At 33.8% G+C, this 22,067-nt stretch overlaps 1 protein-coding gene across 10 annotated transcripts in view; it reads left to right on the forward strand.

Moving 5' to 3' along the window:
* The window catches only part of LOC309626115 (protein SIX6OS1), a 233,849-nt gene that overhangs the window by 200,811 nt on the left and 10,971 nt on the right, over nt 1-22,067 (forward strand). For 9 of the 10 annotated variants that reach the window (XM_082386564.1, XM_082386556.1, XM_082386555.1 and 6 more), the window contains one exon: nt 6,946-21,562. The exons of the other annotated variant lie outside the window; for it this stretch is intronic. In XM_082386564.1, coding sequence (XP_082242690.1) covers nt 6,946-7,145 — 200 coding nt within the window. In that variant the 3' untranslated portion in view covers nt 7,146-21,562. Of the gene's footprint in view, nt 1-6,945; nt 21,563-22,067 lie in introns of those variants that run through there. 10 annotated transcript variants of the gene reach the window in all.

The raw sequence follows: 22,067 nt of genomic DNA on the forward strand, positions 1-22,067 counted from the left end.
CAGCAGCTTAATTGATATAATTGGAATCAAATAAGGAAGGAAAAACTGTTAAGAAATTAAATCAGAGAAGTTGGAGGGAGAGCAAACCATAGGGGTCACTTAGACCATTTAAGGACTTTGGGGTGTTTTTTTTTCTGTTTGAGATAGGAAGCTATTGGAGAGTTTTCAGCAAGGACTGAAATGATCTGACAGGTTTTAAAAGAATTGTTTGGCTGCTATACGGAGAACAGACCATATGGAAACGTGGGGGAGATCAGGGAGATTGATTAGGGAGCTATTGAAGTGATACAGGTGAGAACTGATAATGGTGCGGATGATGTCAGTGGAAGTGGTGAGAAGAGGTCAGATTTTGGTTATTAAGTTTTCTGAAGGTAGAGTTGTAAGGATCTGCTTATGGACTGGATGTAAGGATTAAGAGAAAGAAGGATGATGCCAAGATTTTGACCTGAATAATTTTAAGAATGGAATTAACATCTGTTGAAATATAGAAGGCTGTAGAAGTTAATTTGAGATTGACAAGAGTTTAATTTTAGAAGTGTTATCACTGAAAAGCCTGTATTAGATATCTGAGTGAAAGTAAGTAGGAAATTTTATATATGAACCTGGAATTCATTGGGGTGAGGCATAAATTTTGGAATTGTCATAAATGGTTATTAAATGCCACAAGACCAGAACGAATCCAGCAATTGTAGACATTCTTTAAATGCGACTATCTAAAATATTAAATCTATTTACATTCTCCCCTTTGACACTCTCATTTGACACTCAATCACTTCAGCATTTTCAAATATTATAATACATATCTTCCCTCCCTGACTTCTCCTAATTCTCTTAAACTCCTGGACCTTACTTTTCTTAGCCTCCCCCCACGTTTTACTGAGATAAAATTGTCATACACCACTGTATAAATTTAAGGTGTGTTACATAATGGTTTGAAGTACTTATATTGTGAAATGATTCCTGCAGTAAGTTTAGTTAGCATCCATCATCAAATATAGAAACAATTAAAAAAATTTTTTTCTTCTTTGTTATGAGAACTTTTAGGATTTAATCCCTTAACAATTTTCATATATATAACAGTAATGCTAACTCTGGCATCATGTTGTACATTACATCCCTAGTACTTATTTATCTTATAACTGGAAGTTTGTACCTTTTGACCACCTTCTCCCAATTTCCCCTCTCCATACCCTCACCTTTGGTAACCACAAATCTGATCTCTTTTTCTGGGAGTTTGGTTTCTTTCTTTTCTAATTTTTTAGTTTCTACTTATAAGTGAGATCATACAGGTCTGACTTATTTCACTTAGCATAATGCCCTCAAGGTCCATCCATGTTGTTGTAAATGACAGGATTTTCTCCTTTTTTATGGCTGAATAATATTTGTATATGTATGTATACATATTTAGGTATCTCACAACTTCTTTATCCATTCATCCATCATTTCACACACAGGTTATTTCCATATCTTGGTTATTGTAAATAATGCTGCTATGAACATAGGGGTGCAGATATCTTTTTAAGTTAGTGTTTCATTTCTTTTGGATATATTCCCAGAAGTGGAATTGCTGGATCATATAGTGGTTATATTTTTAATTTTTTGAGGAATTTCCATACTGTTTCCATAGTGGCTTTAGCAGTCTATAATCCCACCAATAGTGCACAAGAGTTCCTTTTTCTGTACATCCTCTCCAACATTTGTTATTTCTTGTCTTTTTGATGATGGCCATTCTAACAGGTATGAGAAGATATCTCATTGTGTTTCTGTTGTTGTTTTTTTCATTTTTTTTTTTTTTTTTTTGCTGCACTAGGTCTTCATTGATGCACGCAGGCTTTCTCTAGTTGTGGCAAGCGGGGGCTATTTGTTGTGGTGTGCGGGCTTCTCATTGCAGTGGCTTTTCTTGTTGTGGAACATGGGCTGTAGGTGTGCGGGCTTCAGTAGTTGTGGCCCATGGGCTCAGTAGTTGCGGTGCACAGGTGCTAGAATGCATGGGCTTCAGTAGTTGTGGTGCACGGGCTCTAGAGCATGAGCTCAGTAGTTGTGGTGCACGGGCTTAGTTGCCCCACAGCATGTGGGATCTTCCCGGACAAGGGATCGAACCCATGTCCCCTGCATTGACAGGCGGATTCTTAACCACTGGACCACCAGGGAAGTCCCTCATTGTGTTTTTAATTTGCATTTTCCTAGTGACTAGTGACTTTGAGCATCTTTTCATGTACCTGTTGCCCATTTGTATATCTTCTTTGGAAAAATGCCCATTCAGATTGTTTGCCCATTTTTTAATTGAATTATTTGTTTGTTTGCTGTTGTGTTGTATAAGTTCTTTATATATTTTGGATGTTAACCCTTTATTGGATATATGGTTTACAAATATATTTTCCCATTTTGTAAGTTGTCTTTTCACATTGTTGATTGTTTCTTTTGTTGTGAAGAAGCTTCTTAGTTTGATGCAATCCCATTTATTTTTCATTCTCTTGCTTGTGCTTTAGGTGTCATATCCAATATTGTTGCCAAGACTCATATCAAGGATCATTTTTCCTATATTTTCTTCTAGGAGTTTCATGGTGTCAGGTCTTACATTTAAGTCTTTACTCTGTTTTGAGTTAATTTTTGTGAGTGATGTAAGGTAGTGGGTCTAGTTTCATTCTTTTACATATGAATATCCTATTTTCCCAGCACCATTTATTGAAGAGACTATCTTTTCTCCATTGAGTATTCTTGGCTCCCCTGTCAAATATCAGTTAATTGTGTGTGCTTGGGTTTATTTCTGGGCTCTCAGTTCTGGTCCATTGATCTATTTGTCTGTTTTTATATCAGTACCATTCTGTTTTGATTACTATAGCTTGAAATCAGGAGTGTGATGCCTCCCTCCTTGTTCTTTCTCAGGATTGCTTTGGCTTTTCTTTTGTGGTTCCATATAAATTTTGGATTTTTTTTTCTACTTCTGTAAAAAATGTCATTAGAATCTTGATAGAGATCATCCTGAATCTATAGATGGCTTTTGGTAGTATTGGCATTTTAGCAATATTAATTCTTCCAATCTGTGAACATGGGATACCTTTCCATTTATTTCTGTCTTCAATTTTTTTCACCAGTGTCTTGTAGTTTTCAGAGTAGAGGTCTTTTACCTCTTTGGTTAAGTTTATTCCTAAGTCTTTAATTGTTTTGGTGTAAATGGGATCATTTCCTTTATTCCTTTTTCAGATAATTTGTTAGTGTACAGAAATGCTACTGATTTTTGGATGTTTATTATGTATCTTGCAACTTTAGTGAATTTGTTGTTTAGATATAACAATTTTTTGGTGGAGTCTTTAGGACTTTCTATATATAAAATCATGCCATCTGTAAATAGAAATAATTTTACCTCTTACTTTCCAATTTTGAGACTTTTTATTTCTTTTTCTTGCCTGAATGCTCTGACATGGACTCTCGATACTGTGTTGAATGGGAGTGGACACTCTTGTCTTGTTCCTGATCTTAGAGGAAAAGCTTTCAATCTTTTATTATTGTGTATGATGTTAGCTATGGGCTTATTGTATATAGCCTTTATTATGCTTATTATGTTGAGGTGAGTTTCTTCTATACCTAATTTTTTAAGAGTTTTATCATGAATGAGTTGAATTTGTCAAATGCTGTCTCTGCAACTATTGAGATGATCATATGATTTTTTTCTTTCATTCTATTAATGTGATGTATCATGTTGATTGATTTGCATACATCAAACCATCCTTGCATCCCAGGTATAAGTCCCACTTGAGCATGATGAATGATCCTTTTAACATGCTGCTTAATTCAGTTTGCAAGTATTTTAGTGAGAATTTTTGCATCTATATTCATCGGAGATATTGGTCTGTAGTTTTTTTTTCTGGTAGTGTCCTTTTCTGGCTTTGGTATGAAGGTAATGCTGGCCTCATAAAATGAGTTTGGAAATGTTCCCTCTTTGATTTCCTTGAAGAGCTTGAGAAAGATTGACAATTAATTCTTCTTTAAATGTTTGGTAAAATTCACCAGTGAAGTCGTCTGGTAGGACTTTATTTATAATTGTATAATTGATATCTCTTTATATCTAAGGCATCTGTTGACATTAAAAACTCAGTATATCTGAAATCAAACTTGTTCTCTTTCTGATATACCTAATGGTCTCTCCATTATTCTAGTTGCCAAGACTCAGAACATCAGTGTTAATTTTAACTTCCTTCTGTGCCTGTGACTACATTCAGCTAGTCATCAAGTTTTATCAGTTCTCTCTCTGAAATATTTATTTTCTTTTCTATTTTCATTATATGGAAATCATTATATTTCAAAGTCTTATTACCATTCACTTGGGCTATTGCAGTAACATTGTGGTTGGTCTTTTCATCCTTTTAGCTTACTTATAGATCATACCCCAATTACTCTCCTTATGCATAATGTTGGCCATCTCATTGCCCTGGTTAAATACCTTTAGTGGCTCCCCTGGAGTAGCAAATTATGCTCCCAGTTTTCTAACCTAGCTCCTAAACCTTTTCTCCTATAAAAATTATCTGTGCTTTGCCCATACTGAAGAACTCACTTCATCCCAAATCTGCCCACACTTTCTTACCCACTTTTTCTTCCTGAAATCCTCAACTTCTATCACTTTCTAACCATCTTTTCAAGACCAAGTTCTCTTCCACAGAACCTTTTATTTTTCCCCTTTGACATTCCATTCCAAAAAGGTCTCTCCCTAAAAGGGCCTAGATGAAGACTATTCCCCAAGCTGCAAAACTTGGGGCTCTGGTTGCCTAACAGAAAGTAAAGAGGATATTATCTGAAGACTAAGTAACTGAGTCTATGAAAACTTCCCAGATCAACAACAGACGGACAGCAATTGGAATTGACTTTCCATTAGTCATTTTTAAAACATGGTAAAAGTAAAGTAGCCATATTTAATTAGGTTATTTCTAGGTATACGACTTCTGCACATACTATTACAAATTATAAATTTTAAAGATATTTTTCTGAATTTTTAGTCATCGTTAACATAGAAATAAAATTTATTTTCTATTTTGAAAAAAAAAGCTCTTTCCCTCACTTTTCTGAATGTCTTTTTTAAAATACTTTTTTGTATCTATACCATTATTATACTCTCATTATTTATGAATATATATAAAACCTTTTCTAATCATAGGTTCTTTGAGGGCAGGGACTCTTGTTTTGTTTACCTTTGAATTCTCCACTGCACCTAGACTACACAGTAATCTTGCACAGTAATCTATTATTTTATTTAAGGTGATCACAGGAGTTTTATGAAGACTTCATATGAACTTCTTTTGTTCTGAAATTAAAATAATGTCAAATTCATTTTTCAAAGGGAGATTCAAGATTTTTAGTTCTTTCTGGATCTATAGCTATGTTATAGCTGTTTTCCTTTGTTTAAGTCTTATGGATATGTACTGAAGTGAGAAAGGGAGAGAGGAAGAACCCAAGGATCAGTCCATCCATCTGTCCATCCCTCCAGCCATCCATCTACCCACCCACCCTATTGCTGGTTGGCTCAGCTTTATTTAGGGTAAAATAACTGAGATATTTGAAAATATATGAAATTTCAAAGTGGCACAAAGTAAATTGTTTTGCTTAATGTATTAATTGAATTGGTTCTCTGTGGAAAAAATATAAATGCTTTAAAAGACTTATTTCAAGTAAGTCTTTGGATTACTGTACATTTAAAATTGTTTAATAGTAATTAAAAATTCTAATTAAGATGTTGAAAATATATTTTTATAATTATAGTCTTAAATAATATAATGAATGAAAAACAATATTTTTCCTTAAAGGCAATTCTGGGAATCATTAACCAAGTAATTCTTTATGTAAAGTTGAGTTCAAAAATTCCTTTTAAAACTATAAAATCCTTTTCACTGTTTCGTCAATTTCCTTGAACAGTGCCACAAACAGTATATTGTAGTTATGCAATAAGTAATAGTTGAATAAATTTGACTTATACAATATGTCTCAAATCTAACATTTCTTTCTCCATTCCCTTTTCTATGATTGTAGGTAATGCCAAGCTTTCATCATCTCTTTCCTGTTAGCCCCATTTCTAAACATTTTCCTGTTCCAGGCTTTCTACACATTCTCTCCTGAGTAATCCTTATAAAGCAGTTCAAATCTTGTCATATCTCTGCTTGTAAACTTTTTTTTTTTTTTTTTTAAACTTTATTTATTTATTTATTTTTGGCTGTGTTGGGTCGTCGTTTCTGTGCGAGGGCTTTCTCCAGTTGCGGAGAGCGGGGGCCACTCTTCATCGCAGTGCGCGGGCCTCTCACTGTCGCGGCCTCTCCCGTTGCAGAGCACAGGCTCCAGACGCGCAGGCTCAGTGGTTGTGGCTCACGGGCTTAGTTGCTCCGCGGCATGTGGGATCTTCCCGGACCAGGGCTCGAACCCGGTTCCCCTGCATTGGCAGGCAGATTCTCAACCACTGCGCCACCAGGGAAGCCCATGCTTGTAAACTTTTAATGGGTTCATCTTATCTATCAAATAAAGTCCAGATTCTATAGCTGGAAATTCAGCAGTCTTTACAAGCTCATCTTTATTAATTCCATTTTAATAACTCTTTGTTATTTCTCAATGCTTCTGATAAGCTGAATTGACTTCTGTTACCCTTATATTTCCTATGCACACCTATTTCTGTTCCTCTGTGCTATTCTCTCCATTTGAGATTTATTACTCCTCTTTCTACCCTATATACTAGTTCTTTATATACTTGAATTCAAATTACATGAAAGTGGGGTTTAAGTTTGGACCTGTTTAACCTTCCACAGTATAAAGGACAATGCTTTACACATAAGAGGAAAACAGTTAAATATGTGATTCAATGTTAACCTATTTATTGTGTGCAGTATACTGTAATTTAGTAGATTATAACCAAATTAATCATATTATGTAACATGAATAGCATGATATTGTAATATTTATCTTCCTCAGGAAACTTATTTGGGAAACCAGAAGGAGAAGATACCTTTACTTTTTCTTTTCCATCGGACTCTTCAACTCATACATTTGGAGCTGGAAGAGATGATTTTAGTTTTCCATTTCCATTTGAACAGGATCAAAACTCAACACCTTCTTCTGTAAAAGAGTTTTCATCCTCCTCACAAAATACCACACAATTTACTTTTTTTTGAACTAGTTACTAATCTATTGAATTATTTTACTACTCAGTAATCATCTAGGGCAGAAATTTACATTATTAAACTATGAAGACCACTTTTTTTTGTTGATTAAAGAAATAATGGGTTACCATAGTAACATTATTTGATTATATTTATTTAAGTATTGAAGGAAATTAAGACTGTCATCTACTTTTGTTTTTATTTGCAGCATTAGCTATCATAATTTATTTTGGTTTTGATTTTGCAAGCTATATTCGTACAGAACCTATGCTTCACTGCTGCAGTAAAAGAGTGGTACTTTAATAATGATCTCAAAGAATTTATGTTATTGATAGTGAATAAAATGTGTTATTTTCTTCTAATACAACAAAAATTCAAATATTATCATTTATTCTAATAGCTTTAGTAGAAGGAAATTAAATGTGAAAGGCTAGAGTAATTTCTGAAAATTGGTTGGTTGCATTAATTGTGATACTGTTAATATTTATTTTTGCTTAAACTTTTTTGAAGAACATTTAAAATTTTGTTTCCTGTCTTCAACAAAAAATTCACCTTTATGTTTTATATGTAGTATTTGCTTGTCAATCAATTATATAGCTTAAATGAAGATAATTAAAATTTGATGAAATTATATAAACATAATTGCTCAATATCTTTGTATTTGTGCTTTTTAAAATTAGTTGTATTGAGTTATCAAGAAATAAAGAGTCTGATCCATATCTAGATGTGTGACTGCTGAAAGATTTTGAGCCTCACCCTGTTTTCTTCCCCTTCTGCCCCACATCTGGTCAAGCTGGTAAGAAAGCACAGGTGTTTCCTTCTTTGGCATCACTGGGAAGTTCAAACCATGTATAGGAACTTTTGCCATGGCCCACCCCTAACCACCATAAAAACCAAAAGCCAGTCTCCCTTCTCTGCTCTATTAAGCCATTTTCAGACCAGCTTGTGAGGGCTGGTCTGCTCTCCCCAGAAAATGTTATTATATGAGTAATAACTTTTTCATACCCTATTGGAATGTGTGGTGTCATCAATCTCAACATCCAAACCAAATTTTGGGTGAGAATCAATCTTGCTTCTTCAGGGTGTCCATAACATATCACAATTGTATTAAAGTAAACCTTCCCAAACTTCTTAGAAGTCAAAAGGATGGTATAACTAATGATAGAAAGAATTTAAGGAAACTTTGGATTGTGTTTTAAAAAACCTTCAACAGTTGGTTTAAAGATGAAAATTTCAGTTAAAAACCTGGAATTTTTCTTTTTATACCAACTATTTTTTTTTAATGTTGCTATCCATTTATTTATTTATTTATTTATTTATTTTTAGAGATAACATACATATTTTATTTAATTAATTAATTAATTTATTTTTGGCTGTGTTGGGTCTTCGTTTCTGTGCGAGGGCTTTCTCTAGTTGTGGCAAGCGGGGGCCACTCTTCATCGCGGCGCGCGGGCCTCTCACTATCGCGGCCTCTATTGTTGCGGAGCACAGGCTCCAGATGTGCAGGCTCAGTAATTGTGGCTCACGGGCCCAGTTGCTCCGTGGCATGTGGGATCTTCCCAGACCAGGGCTCGAACCCGTGTCCCCTGCATTGGCAGGCAGATTCTCAACCACTGCACCACCAGGGAAGCCCCCTTTCTAATAGGTATAAAGTGGTATATTGCTGTAGTTTTAATTTGTATTTCCCTAAAGTCTAATGATGTTGAGCATCTTTTCACATGCTTATTTTCCATCTGAATATCTGTTTTCATTAAAAATTTGGGTTGTTTGTTTTCTTATTGTTGAATTATGCAAATTCTTTATGTATTCTGGACACAGGTCCTTTATTTGCAAATATTTTCTCCCCATCTGTGGCTTATCTTTTTATTAACAGTGTCTTTCACAGAATAAAAATTTTTAATTTTGATAAAGTCCGATCTATAATTGGAACATGCTTTTGGTGTCATATTTAAAAGCTCTTTGCCAAACCCAAGGTCATAAATTTTTCTCCTATGTTTTCTTTTAAAAGTTTTAGAGTTTTGTACTTACATTTATGTCTGTGGTACATTTTAAGTTTTTATATAAGATGTGAGGTATGTATCAAGATACATTTTTTTTTTTTGCATCATTTGCTGAAAAGACTACCCTTTCTCCATTGAACTGCATTTGTACCTTTGGCAATAATCAATTTTTTTTTCCTTTGGCTGCGCTGTGCAGCTTGCGGGGTCTCAGTTCCCCAACCAGGGATTGAACCTGGGCCACGAGTGAAAGCCCGGAATCCTAACCACTAGGCAACCAGGGAGCTCCCTGGCAATAATCAATTGACCATGTTTGTATGGGTCTATTTCTGGACTCTCTATTCTTTTCCATTGATTTGTATGTCTGTCCTTTTACCAATACCACATTGTTTTGATTACTGTAGATTTATAATGAATCTTGAGATTGGGTGGTGCAAGTCCTCTAACCTTGTTCTTTTTACTTTTTTTTCTTTTCTAAAATGCTCTTTTTCTTCTTTATTTTTTAAGTTGAGGTATAGTTGATTTACAATATTATATAAGTTTCAGATGTATAACATAGTGATTCACAGTTTAAAGGTTATACTCCATTTATAGCTATTCTAAAATATTAGCTGTATTCCGTATGCTGTACAATATATCCTTGCAGATTATTTATTTTATATATAGTAGTTGGTACCTCTTAACCCCCTACTCCTATCTCGTCTCTCCCCTCTTCCCTTTCCACACAGGTAACCACTAGTGTTCTCTGTATCTGTGTCTGCTTCTTTTTTTGTTATATTCACTAGTTTGTTGTATTTTTTAGATTCCACATATAAGTGATATCATACAGTATTTGCTTTCTCTATCTGACTTTCTTCACTAAGCATAATAACCTCCAAGTCCATCCATGTCGTTGCAAATGGCAAAAATTCATTCTTTTTTATGGCTAAGTTGTATTCCATTACATATATATATATATATATATATATATATATATATATATATATATATCTCACATTTTCTTTATCCATTCATCTTTTGATGGACCCTTAGGTTGCTTCCATATCTTGGCTATTGTAAATAATGCTGCTATGGACATTGGGGTGCATATATCTTTTCAAGTTCACGTTTTTGTTTTCATATATATACCCAGGAGTGGAATTGCTGGGTCATATGGTAGTTCTATTTTTAGTTATTTTAGGAACCTTCATACTGTTTTCCATAGTGACTGCACCAGTTTACATTCCCACCAACAGTGTACAAGGGTTCTCTTCTCCACGTCCTCGCCAACATTTGGTTTTTGTGGTCTTTTTGATGATAGCTACTCTTGCAGATGTGAGGTGGTATTTCATTGTGGTTTTGATTTGTATTTCTCTGGTAGTTAACGATGTTGAGCATCCTTCATTGTGCCTGTTGACTATCTTTGTGTTCTTTGGAGAAATGTCTATTCAGGTCTTCTGCCCATTTTTTAATCAGGTTGTTTTTTTGTTTTTGTTTTTGTTTTGACATTGAGTAGTATGAGCTGTTTATATTTTGAATATTAACGCCTTATCAGTCATATCATTTTGCAAATATTTTCTCCTATTCAGTAGGTTGTCTATTCATTTTGTTGATGGTTTCCTTTGCTGTGCAAGAGCTTTTAAGTCTAATTAGGTCCTATTTGTTTATTTTTGCTTTTTTTCCCTTTACCTTAGGAGACAGATCCAAAAAAATATTGCTATGATTTATGTCAAAGAGTGTTCTGCCTATGTTTTCTTCTAGGATTTGTATGGTTTCTGGTCTTACATTTAGGTCTTTACCCCATTTTGAGTTTTGGTATATGATGTTAAAAATGTTCTAATTTCATTCTTTTACATGTAGCTGCCCAGTTTTTCCGGGACCACTTACTGAAGAGACTGTCTTTTCTTGCCCCCTTTGTCATAGATTCTTTGACTATAAGTGTGTGGGTTTATTTCTGGGCTCTCTATTCTGTCCCATTGATCTGTGCGTCTGTTTTTCTGCCAGTACTATACTGTTTTGATTTTTGTACCACTTTGTTCTTTTTAAAAATTATTTTAGCTCTTCTAGTATTTTGCCTTTCCATATATATATATTTTTTAAATTAATTAATTAATTAATTTATTTTTGGCTGTGTTGGGTCTTTGTTGCTGCATGCAGGCTTTCTCTAGTTGCAGAGAACGGGGGCTACTCTTCATTGCGGTGCATGGGCTTCTCATTGTGGTGGCTTCTCTTGTGGAGCACGGGTTCTAGGGGCGTGGGCTTCAGTAGTTGTGGCACGCAGGCTCAGTAGTTGTGGCTCGTGGGCTCTAGAGCGCAGGTGCAGTAGTTGTGGTGCAAGGGCTTAGTTGCTCCGCGGCATGTGGGATCTTCCTGGACCAGGGCTCCAGCCCGTGTCCCTTGCATTGGCTGGTGGATTCTTAACCACTGTGCCACCAGCGAAGTCCCTCCATATATATTTTGAATTAGCTTGTTAATATTTTTAAATGCCTGTGGGATTTTAATTGGGATTGAATTAGACCTATAGGTGCAACATTTTACCAATTTTGAGTCCTTCAGTCCATGAACATGGTGTATTTCTCTATTTACTTACATCGTCTTTGATTTCCTTTATCAATATTTTGTAATTTTCATAATGCAAATCCTGCACATATCTTGTTGGATTTATACTTATTTTTCTTTTCTTCTTTTTCGGTTTTTGTTACTATTATAAGTGATGTTGCTTTTTGATATTTTATTTTGAATGCCCATTATTCATTGCTAGTATATAGAAATAGTTGATTTTTATATTAACCTTATATCCTGTGATCATGCTAAACTCACTTAGTAGGTCTAGTAGCTTTTTCGTAGATTCTTTGGAATCTTCTATGTAAGCAGTCATGTTGTCTGCAAATGGAGACAGTTTCATTCGTTCCTTTTCAACACATGTGCCTTTTATTTCTCTTTCTTACATAATGTCACCAGATAGGACTTCCAGTAGGATGTCGAATAGGGGTGGGGAGATAGGATATCTTCACTTTGTACCTAATCTTAGGGGGAAGTTATTCAGTATTTCACCATTAGGTGTGATGTTAGCTGTGGGTTATTACATAGGTGCCTTTATCAGGCTGGAAACATTCCCTTCTATTCCTAGTTTGCTGTTAATTTTTAATATGAATTGTTGTTGAATTTTGCCAAATTATTTTCCTGTATCAATTTATATGATCATACTGTTTTCTTTTTCAGTCTATTAATATTATGAATTACATTGACTTCTTTTAAAATATTGAACCAGCCATACATTCCTGGGATAAACGCTGATGTATTTTCCTTTTTATTTATTCTGATTCAATTTGATAATATTCTATTGAGGATTTTTGCAATGTTCATGAGAAATTCTGATCTGTAGTTTTCCTTTCTTTTATTATCTTTATCTGGTTTTGGTAATAGGGTAGTAGTAGCCTCATAAAATGAGTTAGGAAGTGTTCTATCCTCTTATTTTCTGGAATATTATGTAGAATTTTTTTTTTCTTAGATTGTTGGGAAAACTTTCAAGTGAAACCATTTCAGTCTGGGGTTTTCTGTGTTAGATAGTTTTAAAACTATGAATTCAATTTCTTTAATAGAGGAATATTCAGGTTATCAATTTCTTCATGAATAAATTTTGGTAGTTTGTGTCTCAGAAAGTTAGTCCATTTCATCTAGAGGCTTATCAATGTTACTATTTTTTCCCCCTAAAAATACCTTTTAGTATCATTGATTTTTCTCTATTTTTCTGTTTTCAACTGCGTTGATTTATACTCTTTATTATTTCCTTCCTACTTTTTGCTATGGCTTTAATTTTCTCTTTTTCCTTTAGTTTCTTAAAATGGAAGCTTGTATTACTGATTTAAGACCATTCTTCTTTTCTTATAAGCAGTTAACGCTATAAATTTTCCTCTAAGCCCTGCTTTAGCTATATCCCTCAAATTGCAATATGTTTTATTTTAATTCTCACTTAGATAAAAATATCTTTAACATTCCTTTGAGACTTACTTTGGTACCCATGGGTATTTAAAAGTTTGTTGTTTAATTTCCATACATTTAGGGATTTATAGATATCTTTCTGTTATTAATTTCTAGTTTAATTTCATTATGACCAAAGAAATACTTTGTATGGTTTCTTTTCTTTTAAATTTGTTAATTATTTGTTTTATGATGCAGAATATGGTGTATCTTGGCATTTATGTCAAGCTTACTGGTTTTCTGTCTAGTAGTTCTATCAAGTACTGAGAGAGAAATATTGATGTCTTCAGCTACTGTTGTGGATTTTTCTCTCCTTTCAGTTCTCAGTTTTTGCTTCATGTATTTTGAAGCTCTGTTGTTATATATATACACATTTAAGATCATGTCTTATTAGAGAATGACCCTTTTATCATTACACAATGCCCCTCTCAAGTCTACTTTGTCTTATATTAATATAGTTTACTTTTGGTTAATGTTTATATGGGATATCTTTTCTCATCATTTTGACTTTAAATTATTTATGCCTTTGTATTTAAAGAAGGTTTCTTTGTAGACAACATATAGTTGGGTCTTACTTTTTTATCCAACCTCATCATATCTTTTTGTTGGTATGTTTAAGCCATTCAGATTTAAGGTGATTATTGATTGTTGTATTAAAATCTACCACCTGGCTTTTTTTTTTACTTGTTACATGTGTTCTTTGTTTCTTATTTCCTCTGCCTTTTCTTGAGTTAACTGAGTTTTTAAAAATATAATTCCATTCTATTTATTCTATTGAATTATTTTGTATGCCTCTTTGTAAATTTTTTTTCTGTTTCCCTGGGGTTTACAATATATGTCTTTAATTAATCAGAGTCTACCTTCAAGTACTATTATACCACTTCATGTGTAGTGTAAGGATCTTATGACAGTCTATTTCCAATTCGCTTTTATCCCTTGGGCTATTGTGTTCATACATTTTACTTTTACATATGCTATAAACAGACAATAGTACATCACTACTATTTTTTCTTGAGTCAGTTATCTTTTATATAAATTAGATGGAAATAATTTAATTTTACCATCTTTTATTCAATTTCTAGGGCTCTTATTTCTTTGTGTAAGTCCAAGTTTCTGTCTGAAACTGAAGAATTTTTCTACCTGAAGAATTTCCTTTAACGTTTTTTATAGGTCTGCTGACAAATAACTTTTGCTCTTTTTAGGAATTATATGTTTCTCCTTTATTTTTGAAATATATTCTCACTGGGTATAGAATTCTGAGCTGCCAGGTTTTTTTTTCCTTCCTCTCAGCATTTTAAAGATATCATTCCATTGTTTTCTAGTTTGCATGGTTTCTGAATGGAAGTCTACTGTAATTCTTATCTTTGTTCTCTGTATATAATGTCTTTTTCCTCTTTGGGTACCTCTAAGATTTTCTCTTTGATTTTTATTTTCAGCAGTTGGAATATGATGTACCTAGGAGTTTTGCTTATTTGTTAAGTATTTATCCTGCTTGGAGTTCTGTAAGACTTAAAGATCTCTGTTTGTTGTTTAGTCATTAATTTGGAAAATTTTTAGTCATTGTTTTTTAAAACATTTTTTCTGCCCTGTTTTTTCTCTTCTTTCCTTCTAAGATTCCAATTATGTGTATTTAAAGCCCTTTGATATTTTCCACAGCTCATGGATACTGTCTCAACTCTTTTTCCTTTGTTTTTTAGTTAGCGTAGTTTCTATAGACTTATCTTCAAATTCACCGATTCTTTCCTTTGTTGTGTCAGGTCTACTGATGAACCCATCAAAGACGTTCTTCATCTTTAATTTTTTTCCTTCTCTAACATTTCCATTTGATACTTCATATGGTTTTCATTTCTCTGCTAAAATTACCCATCTGATCCTGCATGTTCTCTATATTTTAAAGTAGGGTCTTTAACATATGATTCATTGTTAAATTCCCTAACACATTGTTCCAATATCTGTGTCATATTTGAGTCTGATTCTGATGATTGCTTTGTCTCTTGGGAGTGTGTTTTTATTTTTTCCTTTTCATATGCTTTGTGATTTTTTCCCCCTTGCTTAAAGCTCCTATCTTGCATAAGATAGGAATGGAAAAAGAAAATAAGTTTTTTGCCCCCAAATGGGAAACGTTTTCTTTTGCTACACATTTAGTATGGTGGTTTTAGTTCAACTAAGTAAGAGTTTGTCTTGGCTTGAGATTTCTTGTTGATAGGGCTCCCTTCAGTTCACCCCAGGCTTCAGATTCCTCTAGTGACATCTTGTGTTTAGGATGATAGCTTGTGCTCTAGAGAGTTTTCCCCCAACATCTGTTCTATCCTCAACTTTAGGTATTTCCTTTGTGTGGAATCTCCTAAAGAGTATGTCTAACCCCCATGCTTATTAGCCTCGTTGAAGGGAGTGAAGGAAAGAGGAGCATGCTCCTGATTAAGCCTTGTCTTAGGCAGACCTAAGTCCTTGGGTCTTAGGGGTGTGGTCTTCTTAGTGTTCCTTTCCTGCCTCTGGCGTTGTTCTAAGCCCAGCAGATATTCCTGCCATCTCCCTAATTGTAGAAGTTTTGCCCTTTTCCCTTTCCCCAGCTTCAGTGGATTTTTGCCAGTGCTTTATGAGTGACAGTGTTTGTTGTCCTTCCATGCACAGATTAAGGTACATAGGGGAGATAGAGGTACAGGTTACTAGCAGACTTTCGTGTCCCTCTTGCCACTGCTGATGTTCTGCACCACAAGGGAGACTTTCTCAGGACTCTCTCAGACTTTTCTATGCCACCTGGTGGGATTTTGAAGTAAAGGCCTGCAAGATGGTGCAAACTCTCCAGTGGCTTAACTCTCTCTGTTTATACCTAGCTGACCTCCATAAATTTGCCATTTGTCTGAATTCTTTGTACAAGTGTCCAGCTACATCTTGTTCAGTTATGCTATTGCTCATATCCAGTGTCTCCCTGCAGGTCCCTGTTTCTCTAGATTTTGGCCACTTGGTTGCTCTCAGAACTTTAATGAGTTGAAGATGTGAACTTAGTATTTGTCCAGCTTTTTGTTGTTGTTGTTGTAAGGCTGTGAGTGATGCTCCTTCTAGCTCTCTATATCCCTGAGTGGAACTGGGAGAAATGATAAATTTTACTTTTCAAAGAGTTTATCAGTTTCATCTAAGTTGTTTAATTTATTAGTATAAAGTTGTTCATAATATTTCCTTATCCTTTCAGGTCTGTAGTGATAATCCATCTTTCATTCCGGATTTGGGCAATTTCTCTTCTTTCTTTTTTATCATTCAACTTGGGGCTTATCAATTTTGTTGATGTTTTCAATGAACCAACTTTTGGCTCTATTAATTGTTTCTATTGATTGTGTTCTATCTTGTTGATTTCTACTCTTATTTTATTCCTTCTACTTACTTTGGGTTTACTTTTGTCTTCTTTTTCTAGCTTTTTAAGACACAAACGAAGATCATTTATTTTATTCCTTACTTCTCTTTAATACAGTTGACCTTTGAACAACATGGTGGTTAGGGGCAACCCTCCATGCAGTCGAAAATCCAGTATAACTTTACAGTTGGCTCTCCATATCCACGGTCCTGCATCCACAGATTCGACCAACTGCAGATCATGTAGTACTATAGTACATAATTACTGGAAAAAAATCGTGTATAAGTGGGTCTGCACACTTCAAAACTGTGTTGTTCAAGGGTCAACTCTATAAGCATTTAAAGCTATAGATTTTCTCTAAGCATGTCTTCTAGCTGCATCCCAGAAAATATATATTTTTTCATTATCAATTAGGTCAAAATATTCCTTAAATATCTCTCAGTTTCTTCTTTGACCTATGAATTATTTAGAAGTGCATTGTTTAATTTCCAGCTATTTGGAGTTTTGTAAATATTTTATTTTTATTGGTGCCTGATTTAATTCCTTTGGGATCATTTAGAGTATGATTTCCATTCTTTTAAATTTGAGACTTCTGTGGACCCACATATAGTTTATCTTTGTAAACAAATTATGTGTACTTGGAAAGAGTGTATATTTGGCAGTTGTTGGGTGTAATGTAGTAGTCTGTATCAGTTCAGTCAAGGTGTTTGATGGTGTTGTTCAGATCATCTTTATCTTTGCTCTTAATTGCTGAGAAAAGGCTATTAAAAACTATGACTGTGTTTCTGCCTTTAATTTTTTTCATTTTTGTTTCATGTATTTTGAAACATTGTCATTAAGTTTATATACATTATGATTGTTATATCTATCTGATGAATTGACCCTTTTATCATTATGAAATCTCTCACTTTAACTCCCCTAGTACACTTTTTCTTGAATTCTGTTTTATCTGATATTAATATAGCTCCTCTAGCCTTCTTACTATTGTTTTCATGATATATCTTCTCCATCCATTTATTTTCAACCTGTCTGTATCTTTATATTTAAAGTGTAACTCTTTCAGATAGCATATGGTTGTCTCTTTCTTTTAAATCATTCTAATAATCTCTGCACATACTTCCTCTAATAGTCCCACATAATATTGTGGGACTATTAACATATATAATATATATATTATATATTATAATTAATATATATATCATATATATTATATATATAATATTAATATATATATCCCACATTTTTCTTATCTGTTCATTTATCAGTGGGCACTTAGGTTGCTTCCATATCTTAGCTATTATAAATAATACTGCAATGAATATTGGCATGTGTATATTCTTTTAAATTATTTCATTTCTTTCAGACGTATACCTAAAGGTGGAATTGCTGGATCATATGGTAGTTCTGTTTTAATCTTTTCAGGAACCTCCATATTGTTTTTCATAGTGGCTAAACCAATGTACAGTCTCACCAACAGTACACAAGCATTCCATTTTCTCCACATCCCTGCCAGCACTTGTTATTTCTTGTCTTTTTGATAATAGCCATTCTGAAGGGTGAAAGGTGATATCTCATTGTGGTTTTGATTTACCTTTCTGTGATGACTTTAGTGATATTGAGCATATTTTCACGTGTCTGTTGACCATCTTTATGTCTTCCTTGGGAAGAAAAGGTCCTCTGCCCATTTTTAAATTGGATTGTTTGTTTTTTTGATATTGAGATGTATGAATTTATATATATTGGATATTAACCCCATGTCGGATGTATCATTGCAAATATCAATTTGGTAGGTTGCCTTTTGTTTTGTTGATGGTTTCCTTCACTGTGCAAAGTATTTTAGTAGTCCCATTTGTTTATTTTTGCTTCTGTTTCTCTTGCCTGAGTAGAGAGATCCAAAAAAATATTGCTAAGTCCAACATCAAAGAGAGTACTGCCTATGTTTTTTCTAGAAGTTTTATGGTTTCACATCTTATATTTAAGTCTTTAATTCATTTTGAGTTTATTTTTGTGTATGATGTGAGAAAGTAGTCCAAGTTGATTCTTTTGCATGTAGCTGGCCTGTCTTCCCAACACCATTTATTGAAGAGGCTGTCTTTTCCCTATTGTATCTTCTTGCCTCCCTTGTAGATTAATTTGATCAGTATGGGTTTATTCCTGGCCTCTCTATTCTGTTCCATTGATTTATGTGTCTGTTTTTGTGCCAGTAACATAATGTCTTGATTACTGTAGCTTTGTAGTATAGTTTGAAACAGGGAGCATGACACCTCCAGCTTTGTTCTTTCTCAAGATTATTTGGGTCTTTTGTGTTTCCATACAAATTTTAGAATTATTTATTCTAGTTCTGTGAAAAATGCCAGGGAATTTTTATAGGCAATCTGTGGATTACTTTGGATAGTATGGTCATTTCAACAGTATTGTTTCTTCCAGTCCATGAGCACAGCATATCTTTCTATTTGTTTGTGTCATCGTCAGTTTCTTTCATCAGTGTCTTATAATTTTTGAGTACAGGTCTTTTACCACCTTGGTTATACCTATTCCTAGACTTTTTATTCTTTCTGATATAATTGTAAATGGAATTGTTTTCAATTTTTTAATTAATTAATTTATGTATTTATTTTTGGCTGCTTTGGGTCTTCGTTGCTGCGTGTGGGCTTTCTCTACTTGTGGTGAGCGGGGACTACCCTTCGTTTTGGTGTGCAGGCTTCTCATTGTGGTGGCTTCTCTTGTTGCGAAGCATAGGCTCTAGACTCATGGGCTTCAGTAGTTGTGGCACATTGGCTCAGTAGTTGTGGCTTGTGGGCTGTAGAGTGCAGGCTCAGTAGTTGTGGCACATGGGCTTAGTTTCTCCACGGCATGTGGCATCTTACCGGACCAGGGCTCGAACCCATGTACCCTGCATTGGCAGGTGGATTCTTAACCACCGCACCACCAGGGAAGTCCCTGGAACTGTTTTCCTAATTTCTCTTTCTAATAGTTTGTTGTTAGTGTATAGAAATGATTTTAGTGATATTGAACAATAGATTTCTGTATATTAATTTTGTATCCTTCAACTTTACTGACTTCATTGATGAGTTCTAACAGTTTAGAACTGGTGGTGTCTTTAGGATTTTCTATATGTAGTATCATGTCATCTCAAACAGTAATGGTTTAGTTCATCCTTTTCAATTTGCATTCCTTTTATTTCTTTTTCTTGTCTAATTCTGTGGCTAGGAATTCCAATACTACGTTGAATAAAAGTGGTGAAAGGAGACATCCTCATTTTGTTTCTGATCTTAGAGGAAATTCTTTCAACTTTTAACCATTTAATATGATGTTGGCTGTAAGTTTGTCATATATAGCCTTTATTATGTTGAGGTATGGTTCCCTCTATACCCACTTTGTTGAGAGTTTTCTTCTTTTATCATAAATGGATGTTGACTTTTGTCAAAAGTTTTTTCTGTGTCTATTGAGATCATATGATTTTTATTCTTCAATTTGTTAATGTATCACATTGATTGATTTGTAGCTATTGAATCATCCTGGCATAAATCCTGCTTGATCATGGTGTGTAATCTTTTTAATGTATTGTTTAATTTGGTTTGCTAATATTTTGTGAGGAATTTTGTATCTATGTTCATCAGTGATATTGGCCTGCAGTTTTGTTTTATTGTGGTGTCTCTGTCTGATTTTGGTGTCAGTGTGATGCTGACCTTGTAGAATGAGTTTGGAAGTGTTCCTTCCTCTTCAATTTTTTGGAATAGCTTCAGAAGGACATTAGTAACTGTTCTTTTAATGTTTGGTAAAATTTATCTGTGATGCTGTCTGGTCCTGGCCTTTTGTTTGTTGCGAATTTTTGATTACTGATTCAGTTTCATTGCTGGTAATTGGTCTCTTCATATTTTCTATTTCTTCCTAACTCAGTCTTAGGAGATTGTACATTTCTAGGAACTTATTCATTTCTTCTAGGTTGTCCTTTTTATTGGCTTATAATTATTTGTAGTAATCTCCTATGATTCTTTGTATTTCTGTGGTGTTGATTGTAACCTCTCTTTCATTTCTGATTTTATTTGGGCCCTCTCTCTTTTTTTCTTGTTGAGTCTGGCTAAAGATTTATCAGTTTTGTTTATCTTTTCAAAGATACAGCTCTTAGTTTCATTTATCTTCTCTGTTGTTTTTTAATCTCTATTTCACTTATTAACACTCTGATCCTTACTATTTATTTCCTTCTATTAACTTTGGGTTTGTTCTTCTTTTTCTACTTCCTTTAGGTGTAAGATTAAGTTGTTTTTTGGGATTTTTCTTGTATCCTAGGGTAGGCTTCTTTTGCTATAAACTTTCCTCTTAGAACTGCTTTTGGTGCGTCCTTTAGGTTTTGGATCCTTGTGTATCCATTTTCATTTGTCTCCAGGTACCTTTTTTATTGAGGTATATAGTTGATCCAGGTATCTTTTAATTTCCTCTTTGATTTCTTCAGTGACTCATTGGTTGCTTAGGAGCATATTGTTCATCCTCCACGTGTTTGTGTTTTTTGCAGTTTTGTCTTGATTTCTAGTCTCATACTATCAGTTAAGAAGCCTGATATAATTCAGTTTTCTTAAATTTGCTGATACTTATTTTGTGGCCTAGCATGTAATCTGTCCTGAAGAATGTTCCATGTGCACTTGAAAAGAATGTGTATTCTGCTGCTTTTGGATGGAATGTTCTAGATATAGCTATTAAGTCCATGTGGTCCAATGTGTTGTTAGGCTAGTGTTTCCTAATTGATTTTCCATGTGGATGATCTGTCCATTGATGTAAGTGGGGTATTAAGGTTTCCTACTATTATTGTGTTAACTATCAACTTCTCTGTTTATGTTTGTTAATATTTGTTTTTTTTATTTAGGTGTTCCTCTGTTGGGTACATGTATATTTACAACTGTTTTATCTTCATGTTGGATTGATCCCTTGATCATTATATAATGTCTTTCTTTGTCTCTTGTTACAGTCTTTGTTTTAAAGTCTATTTTTTCTGATATAAATACTGCTTCCCCAGCTTTCTTTTTGTTTCCATTTGCATGGAGTACTTTTTTCCCTCCCCTCACTTTCAGTCTCTCTTGTGTCTTTAGATCTGAAGTGAGTGTCTTGTAGGCTACATATATATATATATATATATATATATATATATATATATATATATATATATATATATATATATATGGGATTTTTTTTTTTTTTTTTTTGTCTCTTCAGCTGCTCTATGTCTTTTGATTGGAGCATTTAGTTCATTTACATTTAAAGTAATTGTTGATAGATATGTACTCGTTGCCATTTTGTTTATTGTTTTCTCATTGTTTTCATAGTCTTTTTTGTTCCTTTCTTCTTTTGCTCTCTTCCCTTGTGATTTGATGACTATTTTAGTGTTATGTTTCTTTTTGTTTGTGTGTATCTATTATAGATTTTTGGTTTGTGGTTATCATGAGGATTATATATCACAACATATACATAAAAATATATGTATATATATATATGCACATATATATGTAAAATTAAGTTGATGATCTCTTAAGTTTGAGCTCATCTAACAACCCTAAATTTTTATTCCCCTCACCCCATATTTAATGTTGTTGACATCATGTTTTACATCTTTTTGTTTCGCATATCCCTTAACTA

Source organism: Balaenoptera borealis (genome assembly GCF_965194805.1).
Source record: "Balaenoptera borealis genome assembly, chromosome: 3".
Lineage (NCBI taxonomy): Eukaryota > Metazoa > Chordata > Mammalia > Artiodactyla > Balaenopteridae > Balaenoptera > Balaenoptera borealis.